Source organism: Taudactylus pleione, unplaced genomic scaffold (assembly GCF_031769625.1).
Source record: "Taudactylus pleione unplaced genomic scaffold, aTauple2 ptg000065l, whole genome shotgun sequence".
In the NCBI taxonomy this organism is placed as follows: Eukaryota; Metazoa; Chordata; class Amphibia; order Anura; family Myobatrachidae; genus Taudactylus; species Taudactylus pleione.
In genome coordinates, this window is record NW_028284467.1 from 4,792,411 (window position 1) to 4,813,570 (window position 21,160).

The 21,160-nt window shown below is 42.9% G+C and overlaps 1 protein-coding gene across 1 annotated transcript in view; it reads left to right on the forward strand.

The window, feature by feature from the left end:
- Window positions 1-21,160, forward strand: part of KIF5A (kinesin family member 5A) — a 127,784-nt gene that overhangs the window by 84,079 nt on the left and 22,545 nt on the right. Inside the window, exons 15-23 of the mRNA XM_088465904.1 lie at window positions 850-996; window positions 1,469-1,657; window positions 9,664-9,781; window positions 10,691-10,755; window positions 11,048-11,154; window positions 15,084-15,185; window positions 16,410-16,470; window positions 16,552-16,623; window positions 19,287-19,391. Coding sequence (XP_088322030.1) covers window positions 850-996; window positions 1,469-1,657; window positions 9,664-9,781; window positions 10,691-10,755; window positions 11,048-11,154; window positions 15,084-15,185; window positions 16,410-16,470; window positions 16,552-16,623; window positions 19,287-19,391 — 966 coding nt within the window. The remainder of the gene's footprint in view (window positions 1-849; window positions 997-1,468; window positions 1,658-9,663; window positions 9,782-10,690; window positions 10,756-11,047; window positions 11,155-15,083; window positions 15,186-16,409; window positions 16,471-16,551; window positions 16,624-19,286; window positions 19,392-21,160) is intronic.

A 21,160-nucleotide genomic window follows, 5' to 3' on the forward strand; every position in this document is an offset into this window, starting at 1 on the left:
CGCCGGGAGCCCGACGCCCGGCATACCGATCGAAGGTAAGCTGTATACACCTGATGTCAAGTCCCAATATACCCACCAGACATTTTGCCAGCCCTATGCCATTTTGGTATAGGGTTAAAAGTCTCATAGGTGTTTCTTACCCCGAAGTTTATAAGCACATGGACAAACTGGCACTGGCACTTCTATTATCTTAACTTAAAAATGTGTATTACTATGGTTTCAATGTACCCCGGTCCTCTCCCCCCTCCCTTCCTATTTCACTATCCTCCCTGCCTATTAGAAAATGCAATGATCATTTTTAAACTGTTTAGTAGATGGCGAATTGCTTTCAATATTGGATTAATAACTTACAAAGCCCTTCATGACCATGGCCCAGGGTACCTGCAGCAGCTTCTGATTCCCTACTGTCCCACTCGATTACTGCGATCCGTTGACGAAGGACTATTAACAGTACCTAGAATCTCACGGAATTCGTCTGGGGGTCGAGCTTTCAGTTTTGGGGCTCCAACCTTATGGAACTCACTTCCCCGCATAGTTCGAGAGGCCTCCACTCTAAAATCCTTCAAAAATAGACTCAAGACTCACCTATTCACCCAAGCATTTCACTAATGTCCCTTGTTTAAGCTTATTTTGTATTTTGTACTGTAAATGTAAAGCACTTTGAGTCCTTTAGGAGAAAAGCGCTATATAAATAAAATTATTATTATTAGTATACAAGTGAATTTATATTATGAGCTGTATCATTGGAAAGTGTTTTTGACTGTCATTTAAAGCTTTTTCTCATTTTTGAAGATTTGCTATCTGTCTAATGACTTTGAGGAATGAATCAAATGTATGTTCTTTTTTAAGGCCACTCTCCTGACTCTGGAAAATGATCTACATCGACTGCAGGAGTTCAGCGCACATCAGCGTAAGCGGATTGCAGAGGTTCTTAATGGCCTCATGAAAGACCTGAGTGAGTTCAGTGTCATTGTGGGCAATGGAGAATTTAAACTGGTGAGTGACAATGCACAATACAAGGAAAACAGTGAGACAACCAGGTTTATTTACTAATAAATGGTGACAGGGATGGTTTTCTGTCGCCTCTTATGACAATATCCATTGTTTTCATATAGTAAAAAACTATCCATTGCTAAGGCTCTCCGCCAAGTCTTCCACAAAGAACGCGCAGCCACATAAAAGCTCAGGCTTTTTGTTTGCAAACCTCTTTGTTGGCTGAAACCTCGAGCACACATGAATATGTTCTGCAAGCTGTTGTAGATGCTTTATTTCCAACAGAAGGAAGTAGAAAAGATAATCATTTGCTATACATGAAATAACTCAGTATTTGGAGTTCATCTTATGCTGATTGGTGGGAGTTTGGATTATATTATAAACTGGTTGTTCTCATTTCTAACCCTCTTGCTTGTTTTAAATGTAGCTGATAGTTTGGTTTACTGTGCAAATCTGACCCTGGTTCTCTCTTTAGCCTGTGGAGATCAGTGGTGCCATAGAAGAAGAGTTCACAGTGGCACGTCTGTATATCAGTAAGATCAAATCTGAGGTGAAGTCAGTGGTTAAACGCTGTCGCCAGCTGGAGAACCTCCAGGTGGAATGTCACCGCAAGATGGAAGTGACTGGGCGGGAGCTGTCCTCATGCCAGCTGCTAATATCACAGGTATGCAGCTACATGTAGCAATTGTTTGGTTTAAAATGTTCTTACTTGGGTAGTATTATATATAATATATATATATATATATATATATATATATATATATATAAAATATAAAATATATTTCCAATTCTGGCAATGGTAAAGGGATTTATTTCCTATAGAAGTGGATTTGACACTACAATCTTCCCACACCCGTTTGACAAGCGCCACGTATAACAACTCGGAGCATTTGTTAGTTTGTGGCTTCTGGCTGCCTCCATTCCCCTGACATGACACAGCCCCTGCCATATACAGCCATGTCCTCACTTACACAGTCGCACTAATGGTCAGGTTAGTGCCCCCCAGAAGATCAGTTCATTCATCTAGTGATCAGTATGTTCTGCCGGGTCTAGTAGGTGTTACTGCCGGCCGCATGGCCGGCGGTTCAAATGCCGACAGCGGAAGCCCGACAGGGGTGAAGATCCCGATCGCTAATTAAGGTAAGTATCTCTAACCTAATTATCCCCCCTAACCCTCCCTTAGAGGTGCCGAACCCTAACCTCCCCCCAAGTGCCTAACCCTAACCCCCCTCTAAGTGCCTAAACCTAACCCTCCTTCCCCACAGCCTAATGCTAAGTCTTCCGGGGGGTGCCTAAACCTAACCTCCCCCCCGGGGGGTACCTAACCCTAACCCCCCCTTCCCCTAGCCTAAACCTAACTCTCCCAGGGGGCTGCCTAACCCTAAGTCCCCCCCGGAAGCCCCTAAACCTCCCCCCCGCGGCTGCCGCGCCCGGCTTTGTTCGATATACCGGGCGTCGGGCTCCCGGCATTGGTCTAATGACAGGCGTCGGGATTTCGACGCCTGTCATTAGTACTTTGCCGGTATTAGACAGTCGGAAAGCCGGCGGTCAGTATTTAAACCATCGGCTTCCTGACTACATCCCCTTCTGCCAGGAAGCGGCAGATGATCTTATTGACTACAGTTTGAACTATGCCCACCCAATTCAAGATAAATTCTGCACAGACACCAGCAGCAACAGAGGAGTAGTTGGAAGTCGGCAAAATATAGTTATAATTAAGGGATATCCCACAATACACAATGTACATCAAATAGTAACACAGTGTTAGGCACTACACAGATTACAGTTCCTCTAGCTGGAAGGCAGAAGGTTAGGATAAGCTACTGTATGTGGATGAGGTGCTAGCAGCATTTTTAAGTATTTTGTAAACATTAAGTACATTTAGTGCTTAGATAGAGGCTGAGATGGACTGATTGTAATCCATTTTAAAATGATTCCATTGTTTTTTGTTTAATAAAATGTTGTTGATTAGTCAGTGAAGATCAAAAGAGAGTGGGAATGGTTTATAGATGAAAAGGGAGTGGACAGTTTTTTTCAGTTGGCTGCTGAATGAATTACTACATATGTTTGGGATGGAAAATAGGAATAGATTGTAGCATGGGCAGGAAGAGAGGCAAACATTAATAATAGAGTAAATGAGGTTTGGAATTTCTTGCCACCATTTCACCATCTTTGTTCGACTCCACCAAATATGAGACAGATTTCCATTGTATCTGCTTTCCCTCCTGCATCGACCTGATGTAAACATAAAAATTGTACAAAGTAGAGTTGGTACCTGGTACCACTTATATAGTAGTTATGTGTTCTCTTTACTTCAACCTATAGAGCTATTGGTATCAGAGTCTCTGAATTAAGACCATTCCTAAGGGGTCAAGATCTCTCCCATGTCCTCCACCCACTTGAATTCATGAAGATCTTTCTTATTTTATTTAGGTACTAAACTTAGAATACAAATATCAACAGGTAAATTTATACAGTAGTTCCAAAGCACTGGGATCAAACTACAATGACTTAAGAAACAGTAGTGTTGAATATAGACATGTATTAAACCCACAGGAACCAAAAGTGAGACATATAAGCAAATAATTATTATCCTATCTGACCACGTGGAACCAACCTTCCCACCATAAAGCCCAGCCAAGGGCAAGAAAAGGCAGCAACCCAAATAGGTTGCTATGTAAGTATGATATCTCTACCATCAAGTAGTCAAATTGGAGAGTCCTCAGAGATATTACGCAGTTCATATATGCAGATCCTTCTGAGCCTGGCCATGTGTAATTGGATATGAGTCCTTTTCATCAGGTGGATTAATTGGGGTGCATATAAAGAATTGGGAGCTGTATACATGTTATAGCTGAAAGTATTGGGAAGTTGTGTCAGAAGAAAGGTGAAAACAGATTCTGAGCTCTTGAAATTCACGGAAAGAACGCAAGAATGCCAAATCTGACAGGTATTATATGCTGTGTCTGTCCATTCACTGAATACTTCATAGTTAATATGTAGAGTCTCTCTCCCATATGATAAGTGGGAATCTCAATTTAGGAGGGATCTGTGACAGAGAAGGGGGTCCAAAATAGGCATTATGGGGAAGATAGGCCTCAATATCTACCGAAGTTGCTGTTTGAGTGTCCAAACACTTTCAGTGATTCTCATCTGTTCCAAACTTTTACTAAGCCAATGACTGAGAAAAAGGAAATAGAAGTAAATAAATTCTATCAGGGTGACAGTCTTCCTATGTAAGCTCCTCCACCGATCCTGTGTTTACCATGTATCCTGGAGGACAACTGGTGAGGTAATGTGTTAATAAATAGACATGCCATTTTGAATTTTTATATACTGGATGCACTGTGGAAATCAAAGTACTTTTCAGTCTTCAAGCTAGTTCAGTAGTCTCCAGAGTTGCGGCTTTGGAGTAGAAATGATTGGGAACTTACAAAACAGAACAAACAGAACGATGACCTCATTTTATACATAACCTTTGTTCTTCAATATTTGGCAATACTCAGCTTTCTCTTTCAGTAGAAGGGCCCCAGGAGTCATCGCTGGACACTCTTCTATTATCATTGTACTTTCCTCAAAACCTCTCTTAGCCAATTAGTCAGAAGCTTTGAATTTCCTGACCAAGCCTATTGTCTTAAGAGCCGTGCAGAAAGAACACATGCCTAGGGCTGCATTGTTCAAGTTCAACATAAAACGGTTTTGTGTAATAGAATAAGAGAGGACTGCATCGGATGTATAGTTACCTACTAAATACATATGAACTAATTTAGCCCTGCTAAGAGTAATAATACATTTTGTCTTAGCATTTTCTTCTCATATTCAAGAACTTAGAATATCCTGTCACTACCAACTCCTAAACATCTCTCACACTTGCCCTTACATTATTTACACATACACTTAGAAAATACATACACTAATCATTTCCCACCTTTCCCTCCTTATCAATAATCTTTTAGTTAATGGCCTTAACTAAGCTGTTGCAGCATGGTATCAGTCCATTCTAAATGCAACTGCTGGACTCATTGTTCATATAATAATTTTACTGATGTTACGTACAACTGATTATTAATATTATTAGCATCTATTTATAGCAGGGGCGGGGAACCTTTTTTCTGCTGAGGGCTATTTTAATATATATAACATTGATGGTGAAGGCCACGACCCCTCCATGTGACATCACACGGGGCGTGGTCACAATCGCTGATGTTTACAGCAATGCCCAGAGCATCCTGGGGATTTAGGTGTTAAGTCCTTTGATCCTTAATCAATTTCAACGTTATCCTCCATTCGTCCCAAAACACCTCAAGTTCAGACTCAACGGGGTGTGCGATAATAGTTGGAGAACCCCAAGAACCGCTGAGTGGCTTTTAATGAGTTTGGTTGGGGCCAGTCCCGGATGGCACGCAGTTTGTCTAGATCCATTTGCAGAGAATTCCCGGGAGTTATGTGCCCAAAAAAAGGCACGGAGGACCGTTCGAAAAGGCATTTGGAGATCTTCCCGTACAGATGGTGAGCTCGAAGGCGAGTAAGGACCTCTCTGACGTGAAGTTGGTGAGATTTCAGGTCTTTGGAAAAAATTTGAAATGTCGTCTAGATAGACCACGACGAACATGTAAAGGACATCCCTGAAAATCTCGTTGACGTACCCCTGGAATACCGCTGGTGCATTCCATAATCCAAATGGCATGACCAAATATTCAAAATGGCCATCCTGAGTGTTGAACGCGGTTTTCCACTCATCTCCAGCTTTTATGCAAATTAAATTGTAGGCACCACGGAGTTCTAATTTGGTGAAAAGGTGAGCCCCACGCACCTTGACGAAAAGTTATGAGATGAGCGGAAGAGGGTATCGGTTCTTGATAGTGCAGGTTGAATCTCCCATATCCAAATATTCCGAAATACGGAATATTCCGAAATACAGAATTTTTTTAGCATGACTGAGATAGTGAAATCTTTGTTTCTTGATGGTTCAATGTACACAAACTTTGTTAAAGGCACAAAGTTATTTGTAATATTGTATAAATATACCTTCAGACTCTGTGTATAAGGTGTAAATGAAACATTAATAAATTTCATGAATGTACACAAACTTGTTTGAGCCACAAAATTATTGAAGATATTGTATAAAATGACCTGCAGGCTGTGTATAAGGTGTATATAATACATAAATGCATTCTGTGCTTAGATTTGGGCCATTTCCCAAGATATTTCTTTATGGTATGTAAATATTCCAAAATACGGAATATTCCGATATCCAAAAAAAACCTGGTCCCAAGCATTTTGGATATGGGAGACTCAACCTGTAATTAATTTCAGCAAAAAAGAAACTGGCTCCAGCAGGAGAGGAGGATGGTCTGATAAAGCCCTTAGCCAGATTTTCAGACATAGCCGCAGTCTCTGGAACAGATAAAGGCTAAATGTGGCCACAGGGTGGCTTTTTCCCAGGAGCAATGGGGAGGCAACTGGTCGGCAGCTTGTTCGTTAAAAACATTAGAAAAATTTTGATAGGGTATAGGTAAACAGGGATCAGGAAGAACATTTGATTGATCGGAAAGAGGTGGCTTGATGGTAACTTGATGGGTATGCACTGGAAGTACATGGGACAGACATCGATGGAAACAGCCAGGACCCCAAACCAGTATTTGCATGGTAACCCAGTTCAGCGTGGGGTTGTGTCTTTTAAGCCAAGGCAGACCTAGGACTATTTCGTAGGAGCTTTTTGTGAGGATTGGGAGTTCCAATTTGTCATGGTGAAGACATCCTATTTGGAGGGAGACTGGAGGAGTAATTGAAGAGATAGCGTCTTCTGCAAATGACATTGCCATTTACATTGCTGTCTATCTTATTTGGTAAAGGAGTGACCTGGATACCTAAGGTTACAGCCAGAGACTCGGAAATAAAATTCCCGGCGGCACCTGAATCAACCAAGGCTTTCACCTCTTTTGTCCTAAACTTGTGGGAAATGGTCACTGATAAAAGACTATCCATCAAATGGGATGGCTTGACTAACACCCCTAACTGAATGCCCCGAGAACCAGTTAGGGTCTCATGTTTCCCGCAAGAAGAGGACAAGTTTTGAGAATATGGTCCGGGGCTGCACAGTAAAGACAGAGCTTGTTATGAAACTGACTGGTACGCTCAGTAACAGTTTACCGAGATCTGTTGATCTGCATGGGCTCTTCTTTACTTGAAGCGGAGGAAGGCGGACGTACCTCTGGTACAAATCAGTCCCAGAAACGGTCCTCTCGCCTCTACTTGCCAACCGTTCTCTATGGCGTAAATCAATCTTTATACACAAGGTGATTACTTCAGCGAAAGACTCAGGAAGGGCCAGAGAAGCTAATTAATCGTGAATTTTTTCCCAAAGACCATGAAGAAACATTTTAATTCAGAAGAAATCGTTTGGAATTGGATCACGTACTGACCTACTGTACGGGTCCTTTGCCGGACTCGAAGGAGATCGGAGGAGGCAAAGGCAATGCGACCCGGCTCGTCAAAGATTCTTTTGAAAACAGAAATTACATTTCGTAATTGGACACCAGAGGATCTGCCCGTTCCCATAATGGGGAGACCCAATCTAAAGTGGTTCCAGAAAGAAAGGAGATAATATAGGCCACTTTAGACCTTGATGTAGGGAAGTTCTGTGGCAAGCATTCAAATTGTATTTCGCATTGATTAACGAAACCTCAACAGTGTTTGGGGTTACCATCGAAGCGTTCCGGGGATGCCATTTGAAGACAAGATTTTGGACTTCCAGAAACCGGAGGATGAGCTGGAGGATTAGAAGGAGCTACCACCGAGGGAAGAGGAAGTAGCGTGGCTAAGGTAGCCTGTATAGACAGTAACTGCCCTGAAAGCTCTTGGAGGTATTGACCCACCTGATGTTGCACAGCCTCCTGATTATCCATGCAAGATGCAAGGTCTTGCAGTGCCCCTCACCCTTGGAACCAGTAGCTACAATGGGGTCTGTGCAAACTGTCACACCTGACTCCGCTGAATCCCCTACTGAGGGGCTGAAAGCTGTGGTCCCGGGTTGATGGAGAAATCGGAGGCGAGGGGCTTGGATGTACGTTCTCCTCATCCACAAGTATCAGTTGTTGATGAGACCTGACCAAAGGTGCGGAGTCTAACCTGCCGGGAGGTGTTCACCAGTGACCCCTCCAAACACCATATGGGTTTCAGCTGCTCCCGGCAAGCAGGTCGTAGTTCTTTGGTCAGGTATCCGATGAGAGTGGGGAATGGAGAATACGGTTTCTATACCTACAGGTACAGAGTAGGCAAAAAGGGAATTGCTTCCTGAAGTGGTACAATGGGAGACCAGAGGGAAGATCCACAGAGGCTTAGGACGCTGTGCCGGCTGACTGGGAGAGCGCTGACTGCACGGAGTGCAGATACTGGTGCACCATTGGCACAGGAGATAGAGTCAGAGATAGTACTAGGATGGAGGTGCACTGAGTGCACAACGTGTGAATCCAGATGCTCCGGAGAGTGGTTCAGTAGTTGTTCTCAGTTGGTGTGTATTGAGGACATGGCATGCGAATCCAGATGCATCGGAGAGTGGTTCAGTAATTGTACTAGATAGTGTGTACTGAGTACACAACGTGCGAATCCAGATGCACCAGAGAGTGGTACTGAGATGGTATTTGGAAATAACTTGAGAGCAAGGAACAGGAGCCTGGAACGGAATGACAACAAGCATACACCAGTAGTGACGACGTGGCACAGGCAACTTCCGGGTGTCCAGAGCCCGATTATATACCCTAAGGTAGCAGTTCATAGGAGATCAGTGTCAGCTGACCAAGACCACGCTACCATTGGTTGAAAGAACAGTCAGGTAAGAAAGACTATCATGGCGGCGCCCAATCTCGGAAACCAAGGCACAGAGCCGCACATGGAAGTCCAAGAGCACATAAGACAAAATCCTCAGCGCGACACCCCCCGCCGCACCTGACGTCTGACCGCACGAGAAGTCAGGTGAAGCCGGTGCATTGGGTAAGTAATGGCCGATCCTAGGCCGAACCCTGACAAAGGGGAAGAGATTATACGTAGCACTCAATGTCTGTTTCCAAGCCCTTAACAGCACTATACCTGCCCATTTCTATTATATTGTCACTCTACCTGGTCTACTTATTAAAGGATTAATATAAACGAAGGGGTAACCGCTGCGGTAAGCTATGGCTGGTATTGCCGGAGTTAGCAACTACCACACCAGTCGTTTTCTGTTATTTGCAAAATCAGGGTTATTTATAATGAAACTCAGATTTATTACCCATTTTACTTCAGGTTTCACAAGTGTTTCATTACTCTATGGCTGTGTGTTTCAGTATTGTGTAAATCTATTTAATTAAACTTATTAATAACATTTACGATAATATGTAATATGCGTTGCTTTATGTGCCCCAACTTAGAAGTGCTGTCCACTTTCCTTTTGGGTGTGTTTTCTACTGCAGCCTGTAACTCTTCAGCTGTTGTGCAACTGCAACTCCTAGTTCTACAACAGTTGGAGAATCACCAGTTACCTACTGTATGTCTGTTCTAGTCAGTATGACTCAGTACTATAGTGACAAAATATTAATATGTTCTAGATTACAACATTTGTATGATATTACAGATTCCTTTATTCCTTTCACACTTTGTATTTGTAATGTGGTTTTCTTCATTGTTTCATAGCATGAGGCTAAGATCAGATCTCTGACAGAGTACATGCACAGTGTGGAGCTGAAGAAACGCCAGCTAGAAGAGTCCTATGACACACTGAGCGAGGAGCTAGCCAAGATGCAGGCTCAAGGTACTGGACAGATATCATTTTTGCTACCACATTACTGTGAAGGAAGAAAGCAGCAGAGGCTGTCAACATTTAAAGGGTTGTATGTTAAACATATATATATATATATATATATATATATATATATATATATATATTGGTGAGGCAGTGTTGAATGAATCGGCCAGCTGCTGTGAAACGCGTTGCCGTTTTTAGTGAGAATTGAATTCTTCTTTTATACTTCACATTTTTAAGCCTGATTTTTAATTTGTGATACTGTGTTTTTAAATTATTTTAAAATTATTTATATGTATAATTATTCCTCTAACCATTGTAGTTTACTGTAGTGAAAAGATTTTGTTATTTTTACATTTTGTTTATCCATGACAATAGTGAGTTGTATTATGATGCCATTAATCTAACTAATATATAATTTGATCATTGATTATCAATTTTTTTGTTGGGTCAACCCTAATTTGCCGATTGCAGCCCATAATTCATGTTTGGGTAAGAGGGTGTTTGACCACTTATATCTTAAGTGCTGGCACTACCTTTACCAGTCCTATAATACTAAGCTCCCATTTAGATTTGCATACTGAAAGTGTCATAATGATCTATAAAGTGAACCTCTCAGCACTGGAGACACTCTCCTGTTTTTAATTCTATTCCCTTTGGGTTAAATTGGGGAACCCAATAGGTCTCCTTAGGTTGAGGAGATCTAGCACCTATTGGTGCCGCCCTCACATTCATTTGTTTACATAATCCCATAAAAGGTCTGCCTCCTCTGTGTGCAGGGAGAGCATGTAGGTGGTAATATGAAAGTGTTTATTACTGTACTTGATGTTTCTGCCTGTCACATCAGGTGACTCATCTGAGGGATTTAGAGTCTGATTGTACATGATGTGTTATCGGCGCTGTCATTTCACTTTGCAGAAAACATAACAGAGGTAGCAGCAAAGGATAAAGAGCTGGACGTGATAGAAGCTCGTGAGGTGAAGGTCAGCATTCTTCCATGACCTGTTCTCTTTTACTTCTCAACCTTTATATAGTGTTCTGAATCTCAGCATCAGTTCTTTCTATCAGACTCCATAGACATATTACTAGAGGGGAAATGTTCCACGTGCTGTTTCTTAGAACGTAGTTCTCCTGTCTTAGTTATATCTAGTGGGCTGAATGATACTTACATGTAGTTATACTCTGTAAGGAATATTGTACCCTACAGACATCATGTCATTAGTAGCTTCCCTCTGTTATGTATTGTGTCATTTCACATTTGATTTGTATTATAAGGTCCTGGAAATGCAGATGGAAAGCCACCGCGAGGCCCATCATAAGCAGCTGGCCCGTCTCCGGGATGAGATTAATGAGAAGCAGAAGATTATTGATGAATTGAAAGAGTAAGAAACGAGAGTCCACAGAAAGTGACCATATTTGTCAGCATAAGGGGACATCTGTCATTTACTGTCTGCTTCATACACAGTACAGGCCATAGATTGTGTGGTGGGGGCTTTTAGGGATGAAATACTGCGACACACACAAATATATATATATATATATATATATATATATATATACTGTATGTCTGTGCATGTGTGTGCGATGCATCGATGCAACGACATTTCATTAAAAATCGTCTAGTGTGTATGCTGTATGTCATCCGGTGCGCGCTCCCGTGGGGTCTTCAGACGCATCGTCGGGTCGGCCTGCATGTGGGGCCGACCTGATGATGCGGCTGACGACCCCATGCAGTGGGATGTGGCAGGGGCCGACATATCGGGCGGTTGGCCACGAATCTTCTAGTGTATACCAGACGCCCGATATGTCAGCCAACGGCGGGGAGGTCGCTGGTCGCATTGCTGGGTACACGCATCGCTTAGTGTGTATCCAGCTTTATTGTGTTTATTATGATTATGAACGTTGTTTGGTTTGGTATGCACCATATCAGAGTGAGCATTCAGATCTTTTGGTCACTTCAGTCCAGATTCTGATCTCACTGTGACGTTCATTCACAGGACACAGCTACAGTACTACTTCCAATAATTAATCAAAATAGATAAATTCAATTTCAACAGTTACTCTCCTCTTGCTTAATTTTAACATGCAAGCTAAAGTTCAGGTTCAGTTTGGCATTTGCAGCGGCAAAAGCAGGATTTTGAAAGGGGGGTTACAAATACCGAATACAGAGCCAATGAAAAAAATCCACATATATATATATATATATATATATATATATATACACATACACAGCACTCCCACAATCTCACTGATGTCCAACGGTGCCCTCTGGGAAGATTTCATATAAAACCAGATGAAAACAAGCAGCAGCACCCGTTGTTTGACATATATACAGTATATGTGTAAATATATATATGTATGTATATATATATATATATATATATATATATATATATGTGTGTATCACAGTATGCCGGCACTCAATATGGGCAACTTGCTTCGGTGCTCCCAATAGGAAAAAATGCAATCCAGTGAAAGAAAGGGCACTCAGAGACGACAATGGGTACAAAAATCTGTGTATAAACGTTCAAACGTTTTCAGGGACACAGCCCCATACACATACAACAAATGAAACACACTTACCACCACCGATATATACCCCACCAGGGTGCCATCCACAGCGCTTCTCCACAGCTCACGCCGCGTGTAGCCGCCTCCCACCGGCATCAGTCACTGACGCACTTCCGGGTCACGCTACCAAGGTAGCCATAGGAACCACATGAGTGCGTTCCATCGGCTAACTTCATGCGTGCCACACGTGCAACCACAGTAGCCTACCGCCGTGGGGTCGCCACAACACAAACGGCTGATGGGTACAGCTGTGTATGGCAATCCCCGAGCTAGCCAAAACACAAGAGCAATGATATATAAGAAAAATACAATGTGAGAAAAGACAATACATACATATAAAACATATAACCAATAACAAATAACAATGGACAGTACCATACAGGATGAAAATAATGTCATGCAGAGTCAATACATAGCATATACATATATCTACGGCCCTAGACTTCCATGATCAATGCAGAGACTCAAACGCCAATGGATACACTTAATAGTACAAACTTATAGAAATAACCGGGCCACCCCCACTTACATCAAACAATTCCAATTAATTTTGTCATTCAGCCCACCCGGTTTGGTGGTGCCCAAGCGCATAATCCACCTGGATTCTTTGAACAATAGTGACCTAGCTCGGTTACCACCTCGTAGGGAAACCGGTACATGGTCAATCATATAATATCTAAGAGAATCCAATGCATGTCGAGCTTCCGCAAAATGCCGAGCTACCGGCTGATCGATATCTCTGCCACTCAACTGCATGCGAATGGCAGAGCGATGTGCTGCCATCCACTCCCTAAATTTTCTTATAGTCTGGCCTACATAATATAGCCCGCATGGGCATACAATTACATATACAACATGAGTAGTTGTACAGGTCAAAACAAATCTGATGTCATACATAACATCTTTGTGCGGATGTTTGAATGTTTTGCAGCTCAACATCATTTTACAAGTGGTACACCCACTGCATTTATAGCACCCCGTGCTCTTAAAGTACACATTAGGAGGGCTAACTTTAGAGAAATCAGAGATATCAGAATGAACCAGTCTATCTCTCAGACTGCGTCCCCTCTGGAAGGCAGCCAAAGGTCTCTTTTTATTAAACATAGATGATTCTTTGTCAGTACTGACAATCGGCCAGAGGGCCCTAGTGGCTCTCCTAATAATAGGGCTTGCAGTCGTGAATTCACTGGTCCACGGGATCACATTCAAATCATCCCGTTTTACTGGGCTAAGTAACGTGTCCCTCTGTATCCCAAGCACCTCCTTCTTTTGTTGATTAAGTAGACCCACATCATACCCCCTGGCAGAGTATTTCTGAATCAAGTTATATAGCTCTACCTCCACTTTAGCTGGATCACTGATGATGCGGGCAACTCGCATCATCTGGGAGCGAGGTAGTCCTCTCTTTAAAGCCGGCGGGTGATGACTAGATGCCATAAGAAAAGTATTCCTATCAGTGGGTTTACGAAAGAGCCCAGTCTGGATTTTACCATATATATAAATATATATATATATATATATATATATATTTGACACACACACTGACAGACACACTCACAAAGACTACACACACACACTAACACATTCAGACACACACACTGACACAGACACACAACACACACCTCTTTCACTTACAAACATGAACGCAGGCAAACAGCTACAGCATCATTTATTAAAGAAACCCTCCACCGGCAACCCCCACCCCCCGACACCCACTCCCGCCCCTGGGCACTCCCCAAATGTAACACCTTCACCTCTGGCTCCAGGAGAGAGCGCTGGGAATAGAGGGCCTGATACAGAGCCGGACGCTCTGAACGAGCTCCTGCTCTGAATCAGGGCGTGTTTTTTTTTGGAGCGTCCTCCTGGACGCTCGCATAGCTGTGGGTTACCACCCACAGCTTATGCGAGCGTCCATGATGATGGTCGCGATGGTCAAGACCATCGCGACCATTGGGCTTGCGATGAGACCCTGCGGTAGGGTCTCGGTGACCGCAAGCCCTGGAGTGATTTTGGCTCTATCAGAGCCAAAATCACTCCCACTGACATTACTAGTGATGTCAGTGGGGCCGGTCCCAGACGGTAGGCGTTCCCATGGGAACGCCTCCGTCTGGCAGCCACGCCCCCGGCATGCCCACCAAAGGGGGCGTGCTGTCACTCAACATCGACAGCACGCTTCCTTTGGTGCGAGACCAGGAGCGATAGCTTGGCTGTTGCTATCTGGGTCTCGCGCATGCACACGACGGAGCTCCCTCCGTTGTTCACATGCGCACTAGGGCACCATCAACCCGCTTGCGAGCACTTAGCGCTCGCAAGCGGGTTTGAATCAGGCCCAGAGTCAGGTCAGTCTTCATGGCCCGGCGGCAGCTCAGTCTCTCAGCCGCCTCTCACAATGCCCCATTGGAACTGCCTGGGAGGAGCTGCACGCTGCAGCTCCCCCTACATTCAGCCAGCAGCCCAGCCCCGGCCAGTCGTAAGTTAGCTTAACTCTGCATGCTCCTTCTCTTTAGAGAAAAAAAAATCATTCAGCTGTGCGCTGATGGAGTGGCAGCCAGCGGGGGTTTCTAGGTACTCGGACCCCCCCCAGCGTGCGCCTATGATTTGGAAACAGTTAAGCATTCAGTCGAATCTTAAATTACGGACTATGTACAATTATAAAAAAAATGAGCTTCAAATTACTTTGTTTTGGTAGAATGTGGTTTTTGTCTAACAATCATTGTTCCACCTCTGACTCCTGGTTTAGTCTGAACCAGAAACTGCAGCTGGAGCTGGAGAAGCTGAGGGCTGACTATGAGAAGCTGAAGAGTGAGGAACATGAGAAGACCAGCAAGCTGCAGGAGCTGACGTGAGTATACATGGATACTGCAGCCATGGCACTTCATTGTAACCTCCCATAGGTTTTGAAGTATTTAAAAATGTATTCTAAGCATTTATTGTTGGGAATGTTCATATTGTTCACTATTGTTTAGATTTTCTTCTGATGTACACAGTAATCCCTTGGCTACAATACGGCAAACTGTAGGTGGTGCTGTGTACAATTCTATTGATGGAAGTCATTTTGACAGTGGTCAGATCCAGAGCCATAACTAGACTTTTTGGTGCCCTGTGCCAGAAAGCGCATTGGTGCCCCCCTCAATTTTCAAAGAGACATAATGCACCCAAAAAAGGGGCATGGCCTCATGGGGAAGGGCCAGGGAAGAGATAGGGGAGGCCAGGAGATGCTGGGGATGAAATAAGAGGAAGCTACAAGTGAGGATGATAATAAACAGAAATTTGACAGGCCCAAACAGCGCCCCCTGATCTGTGGTGCCCTGTGCGATGGCACCAGCCGCACTACCCTAGCTACGGCCCTGGTCAGATCTGCAGGGATGCGGTCAATATTCCGACCGCGGGGATTCCGGCACTCAAATTGCCGGCGCCAGAATCCCGAAACTTGTCAGGGGTTATGGTTATTCACTAGGGGGAGGGTTAGGTTTAGGGTGCAGGGAGAGGGAGGTTAGGTTCAGGCATCGGAGAGGGAGGGTTAGGGTAGTGAGAGGGGGAGAGTTAGGATACCTACCGACAGGTGTCGGTATTCTAGCCCAGTCGGGATGCCAACGGGTTAGGTATGGGATTGCGCTGACCCCGAGCGCCGTACCCATCCCAGATCTGCAGTATGACTTAATTTATGAACATGCTTATAATAATACTATTGATTTTGAAATGATCATTACTGGATATTTTGATGGTTTTCAGGCCGTACACGCAGCAATATTGGGTCGATCACATGTGGTTAGAATTAAAAAAAACTTTAAAATTTGCAAATTTTACACCAGAATGTAGAAGAAAATATAATTCCAATAGCAATTATTCTTTGCTTTTTATCATATGGAGAGATCAATAATTAAAAACAAAAATTTGCATGAATATCCATTTTAGAGTATTTATATATAATTTAAAATGAAATAGTGGGAAAAATAAAAATAATTGGTAGACCTTTTTGGCATTGTCTTTCTTATAAAGTATCAGTATTTTATTTACTTTGCATATTTATCTTATTCTATTTAACTCTGTGTTTGATCTTCGATAGATTTCTTTACGAGAAGCACGAACAGTCCAAGCAGGATCTTAAAGGGCTCGAGGAGACCGTTGTAAGTATGTGTCCTCTGATCACTAAGGGCTTTTACATTTACTGGATCCGCATTACATTCTTTTCTGTAACATTACTGTAGGCACGTGAACTTCAGACCCTCCACAACCTTCGGAAGCTTTTTGTTCAAGACGTCACATCTCGAGTCAAGAAAGTAAGTTGTCTGGCACACCCTAATGTTAAATTACAAATATAGTATTATTAGTGAGACTCAAGTAAATCGTGATGGCTGTATACATTTCAAAATATGAGCATCACTTTGTTCTACTTGTCTACTGTGGCTACCAGTATGTGTATGTTACATTTTATGTGTAATAGTACAATGCATCACATTTTAGCACATAACGGTAATACAGGAGTGAATGAGAGAGTGTGGATTAGAGGGAAACAAGACAATCATCTAAAAGAAAAATACCCCCACCTCATCGCATTGGGGTCTTTCCAGTCTTACTTAGTATAACGTGGCTGGGGCAATATTATCTACCAGTCCCCATGCCCTTTGTAGGTCTTCCCAATTCCATCTGGAGCCAAGTGTGAGGGCAGGGCAGACTACTGTCTTCATCTAGTGTTGGGGTTCCAATTTGTGCCTATGGAGCCAGGTGGGGCAGGGGGTTTTATTTAAGATGACTAAATGGTCTTGAAGTCCGGATCTTACATAGTACACACAAAAGTGTAAAGGAAAATGTGAGGTTTTTTTTTAACTATTGTACATTTTTATATAGATGTATCATTGTCCGATCAATTAAGTTATAAAAAAAAACACAGACATATAAATGAATCCAGTCACAAAATGGAGGGTAAAATGCAAATATGTTTAACTCCACATCTTCAGTGGCTACCCTATTCACGTTCAGTGTTCTATTTATTCATGTAAGTAAATTTAAATGATTTGTTTATTTACACCGTAGTAGTTACATATTGGTTTAGTGTGTTATATATCTTGTCATGATTTTTGTAGCAAAATATTATACACAAATGCAGAATTTCTTACAATTATTGTATTAAGAGACCCATTGGGTAGATGTATCAAGGCTTGGAGAATGATAGAGTGGATCTTCTAGGTAACTATCATTTCATAGACTGGGCTGGATTATTACAGTTAGAAGCTGATTGGTTGCCTTGGGAAACTTCTCCACTTCATCTCTCTCCAGGGTTTGATACATCTCCCCCAGCCACCAGTGATATATGTGTTATATTTTATAAAAATTTCAAAATTCAGCATTTAGATGGACGACAGAATTCTGGATTCCTAACATCAAAAAAACTAAAATGTTGATACAATTGGCTTGTGCACATGGACATACTTTGAAATTAGTGCTGACACTCACCTCTGAGTTGGTGTTTAAAAAAAGACCTTTTATACTTTGCGAACACGATGAGCCAAAGTAATAGGGTGAGAGTTTAGAAAATGTGACAGTTTTCTCACACTTTTTAAACTCGGCTAATGTAACAGAGGGGCCTATTCATCATAACTTAAATTTCGATGGAGATAATTAGGTCTAGAACTCGCATGGAGTTCTACCTAATTACCGGAGGAATTCATCATTCCTCCTCTCCATAACTATCTATTCCGAAAAGCTGTCATTTTTGCGATGACAGCTTTTCGGGAAATAGATACTTTTCCCTACCTACTTTAAGTTACCGCAGCTGTAATCAGTGCTGCGCATGCGCTGTTACATTCGTAAACCCATGTGCAGCACTACCTACAGCGGCGGTAAGTTTGTGTGTCCCCACCCTCACCCACCACCACTATCTCAGCAGAGCACCCCTCTCCCAGCAGTGAGCACTAGAGCACCCCAGCCCTCCCCCATTACAAAGTTATTTTACTTGAGCGCAGTCTGCAGAGCTGTCTGACTCAAGGTACAGCAAGCCGCGGACCCATTTTTCCCATCTCTGGCTGGCAGGCCGCAGCTGTGTGTGATGATTGCTGGAAGCGGAACCCAGAGCTGTGAGGTGTGACTCACTAGTCTGAGCTCCGCAAAGGCCCATGGTGCAGCATCCCTCCTGCGACCATTTACTTACAGTCCTGATGAACCTCTGCCCATGCACAGAAGCTCATTCTGATTGTGTGACGCCTCAGAGCTGGCCCGGCTCTAACCACTATCCGCCATCCAGGTGCTCCGCCCCTGCAAACTGCTACTGGCTATTCCGCTGCTGCCCGCTCACTGTTTGCTGCTGCCAGGCCCAGTCAGACCTGTGAGCTGAGCTCCGTTCGTGGACGCTATGCAGGTGCAGTAGCTGCTGCCAGAGTCTCTGCCCAGCCGGCAGCAGGTGCATAGGCCGTGCCTGCACCAAACCTCCACCAGCCCTAGGCAAGCTTGGATGCCCTTAGGCATTCCAAATGCTCTAGGCATTTGCTTAGTTTGTCTATGGCCAGGGCCGGTTCTGACTATAACATTTTGCCCGATTCCCAATCTTTTTAGCTCATTTAAATGCACAGATGGAAACTATTACCTGTGCTGCCCAAGCTGCCGTGCTCATTACTCATACAAAGAAAAGGATTAACATTCACACTGGAGTTTTGATAATGTTTTATCGTCCTGTTTATTTTCTTATCTCAAATTATATATGTATAGCATTAATACATTAGTATTGATATCTTAGTGTGGGTGATCCTGTAAAAAGTTTCCAACATGTAACATAGTAAACAAGACAGGGGGAAAGGAACATTACACACACAGAAGTGTCTGATCGAAGACAAACGGTACGATACTGCAGAAGAGAAAAGATGTAGCCCTGTGCTGCTTTGTTGTACATGAACCCAAAGGAGATATTTCTGTAATGTATGTTTTTTTATTAATATTTGTCTGAATGTAGAGTGCTGAAATGGAACCTGAGGACAGTGGGGGGATTCATTCCCAGAAACAGAAGATTTCCTTTCTTGAGAACAACCTGGAGCAACTTACAAAGGTTCACAAACAGGTATGTGAGTCTGTCTGCTGTAAAACCATTATGCTGTTCCCAAGCCTCATATAGCCACAGTCATGTTGTTTACTTAGTTTAACTCATTGCAAAGAGATATAACGCTGATGTGTTTTTTTCCTAACTGTGGTTGCTTCATAAAGTCTTATATGTGAGCTGCATCAAGTGCAGACCCACAATGCACCTTTATGTGCCCCTGTGGTCCTACTGCACAAACACCCCAGTAACAACAATCTGTTGCTACATTTTTGGGGTGGTTTTTGCTCCGGAAAATGCTCCTTTTACAAACGGAGAAAACCCCAGGTCAAAATGTAACCTATTTCCACTTTCACCATCATCCCTTCATTCATTCATTCATTCATTCATTCAATTCTTTGTCTGGAAATAATGCTCAGTTTAGCCTAATAAAATTTATATCTCAAATGATTATTGTGAGTGAGGGGACATTAGGATTGTCTTATAGGTAGTTATATGTGTGGCCTGTTTGTGTTTGGTGTTTTTAGATATGTTAATCTTAGTGTCCTAGAAATATACTTTAACACAGAAGTACAACTGGAAGTTCCAAATGTATTCTATTATTAATATTAGGGGAACATTCAACTCCTTTAGCTGGGATGCAAAAGCTGAGTGATATCCCGCAAATCAGGGCACATCTCTGTAGATGTACTGCTACACCCATTTATGTAAGCTAAATAACCCCATCTGCATTTAGCCAGGAACACCCAGATCTCCCCAGCTCCTCCCATTGGCTGGTGCAGACTTTTGCCCTGTTGGCTCACAAACACGTTTGCCAGTAAAATTGGGTATATTGTGCTGAAGGTTTGTACATTTGCACTTTTGTAAATGACACAGTGTATGGCACAAATTTTTTACATTGTTTCTGCTGCTTGGCCTGCGGTCATTTGTATTCAGTTTAAAGCATGACTTTCTATTGCATGGCTGTAAATTGAATGAAAAAACTGTTTTTTTCCCATGTACATCAAAAAAGGATCTCCACTCAATTATGTTTTTAATTCACACCCATCAATTTTTTATATACTTATAAGATCTTGCCAGTTATTATTAGAAATTTTCCTGCTGCTCTATGGTGGAAATAAAGCATATACCAGTGCCGTTTCTTACTAGAAGTAGTATCTAGATGATAATTTTTAAGTGAGTTTCTATAGACACCACCTCTAGCCTTATGCTGAGTACACACTGGCAGATATATTGGCTGATCAATTGGCCAATATATATTGTGTGCGTCGGCCAGTGTGTACCAGTGATATGTCTGTGAACCACGTCGTTCACAGACATATTACGCCGCTGTACAGCACAGCCGATGCCCAATATATCTGCAGATAGCCAACCACTCGTACACTTCCAGCGGAAGCCGAGGGAGGGGGGCGCGATACGCCCCGGCCAGCAGGGCCCGCTGCCAGGAATCAGATGATGGTTGTTCAGTGTGTATGAACAACCATCATCTGCAGATATAAGGTGTGTACCCAGCTTTAACCTCAGCTCTTTCACCTACAATAGACTGCAGATTTACCAGATGATAGGCATCTTGAAAAACTGTAGGTTCCCTTATGTGGTGGTGGGCAGGATTGCACTTCTGTTTGTCCACATATTTTATGACTGGCAGCCACCACCATGGTATTTCCTATAACATGGTCGATGAATAATTTAATTTGGTCCTGGATCACAAATCTCTGGTACCCCGTAAGTTCCCCAGGTGCCACGCCACCTATTGCCTAATTTCTATCTGAAATGATTAAAGACAGTGAGGG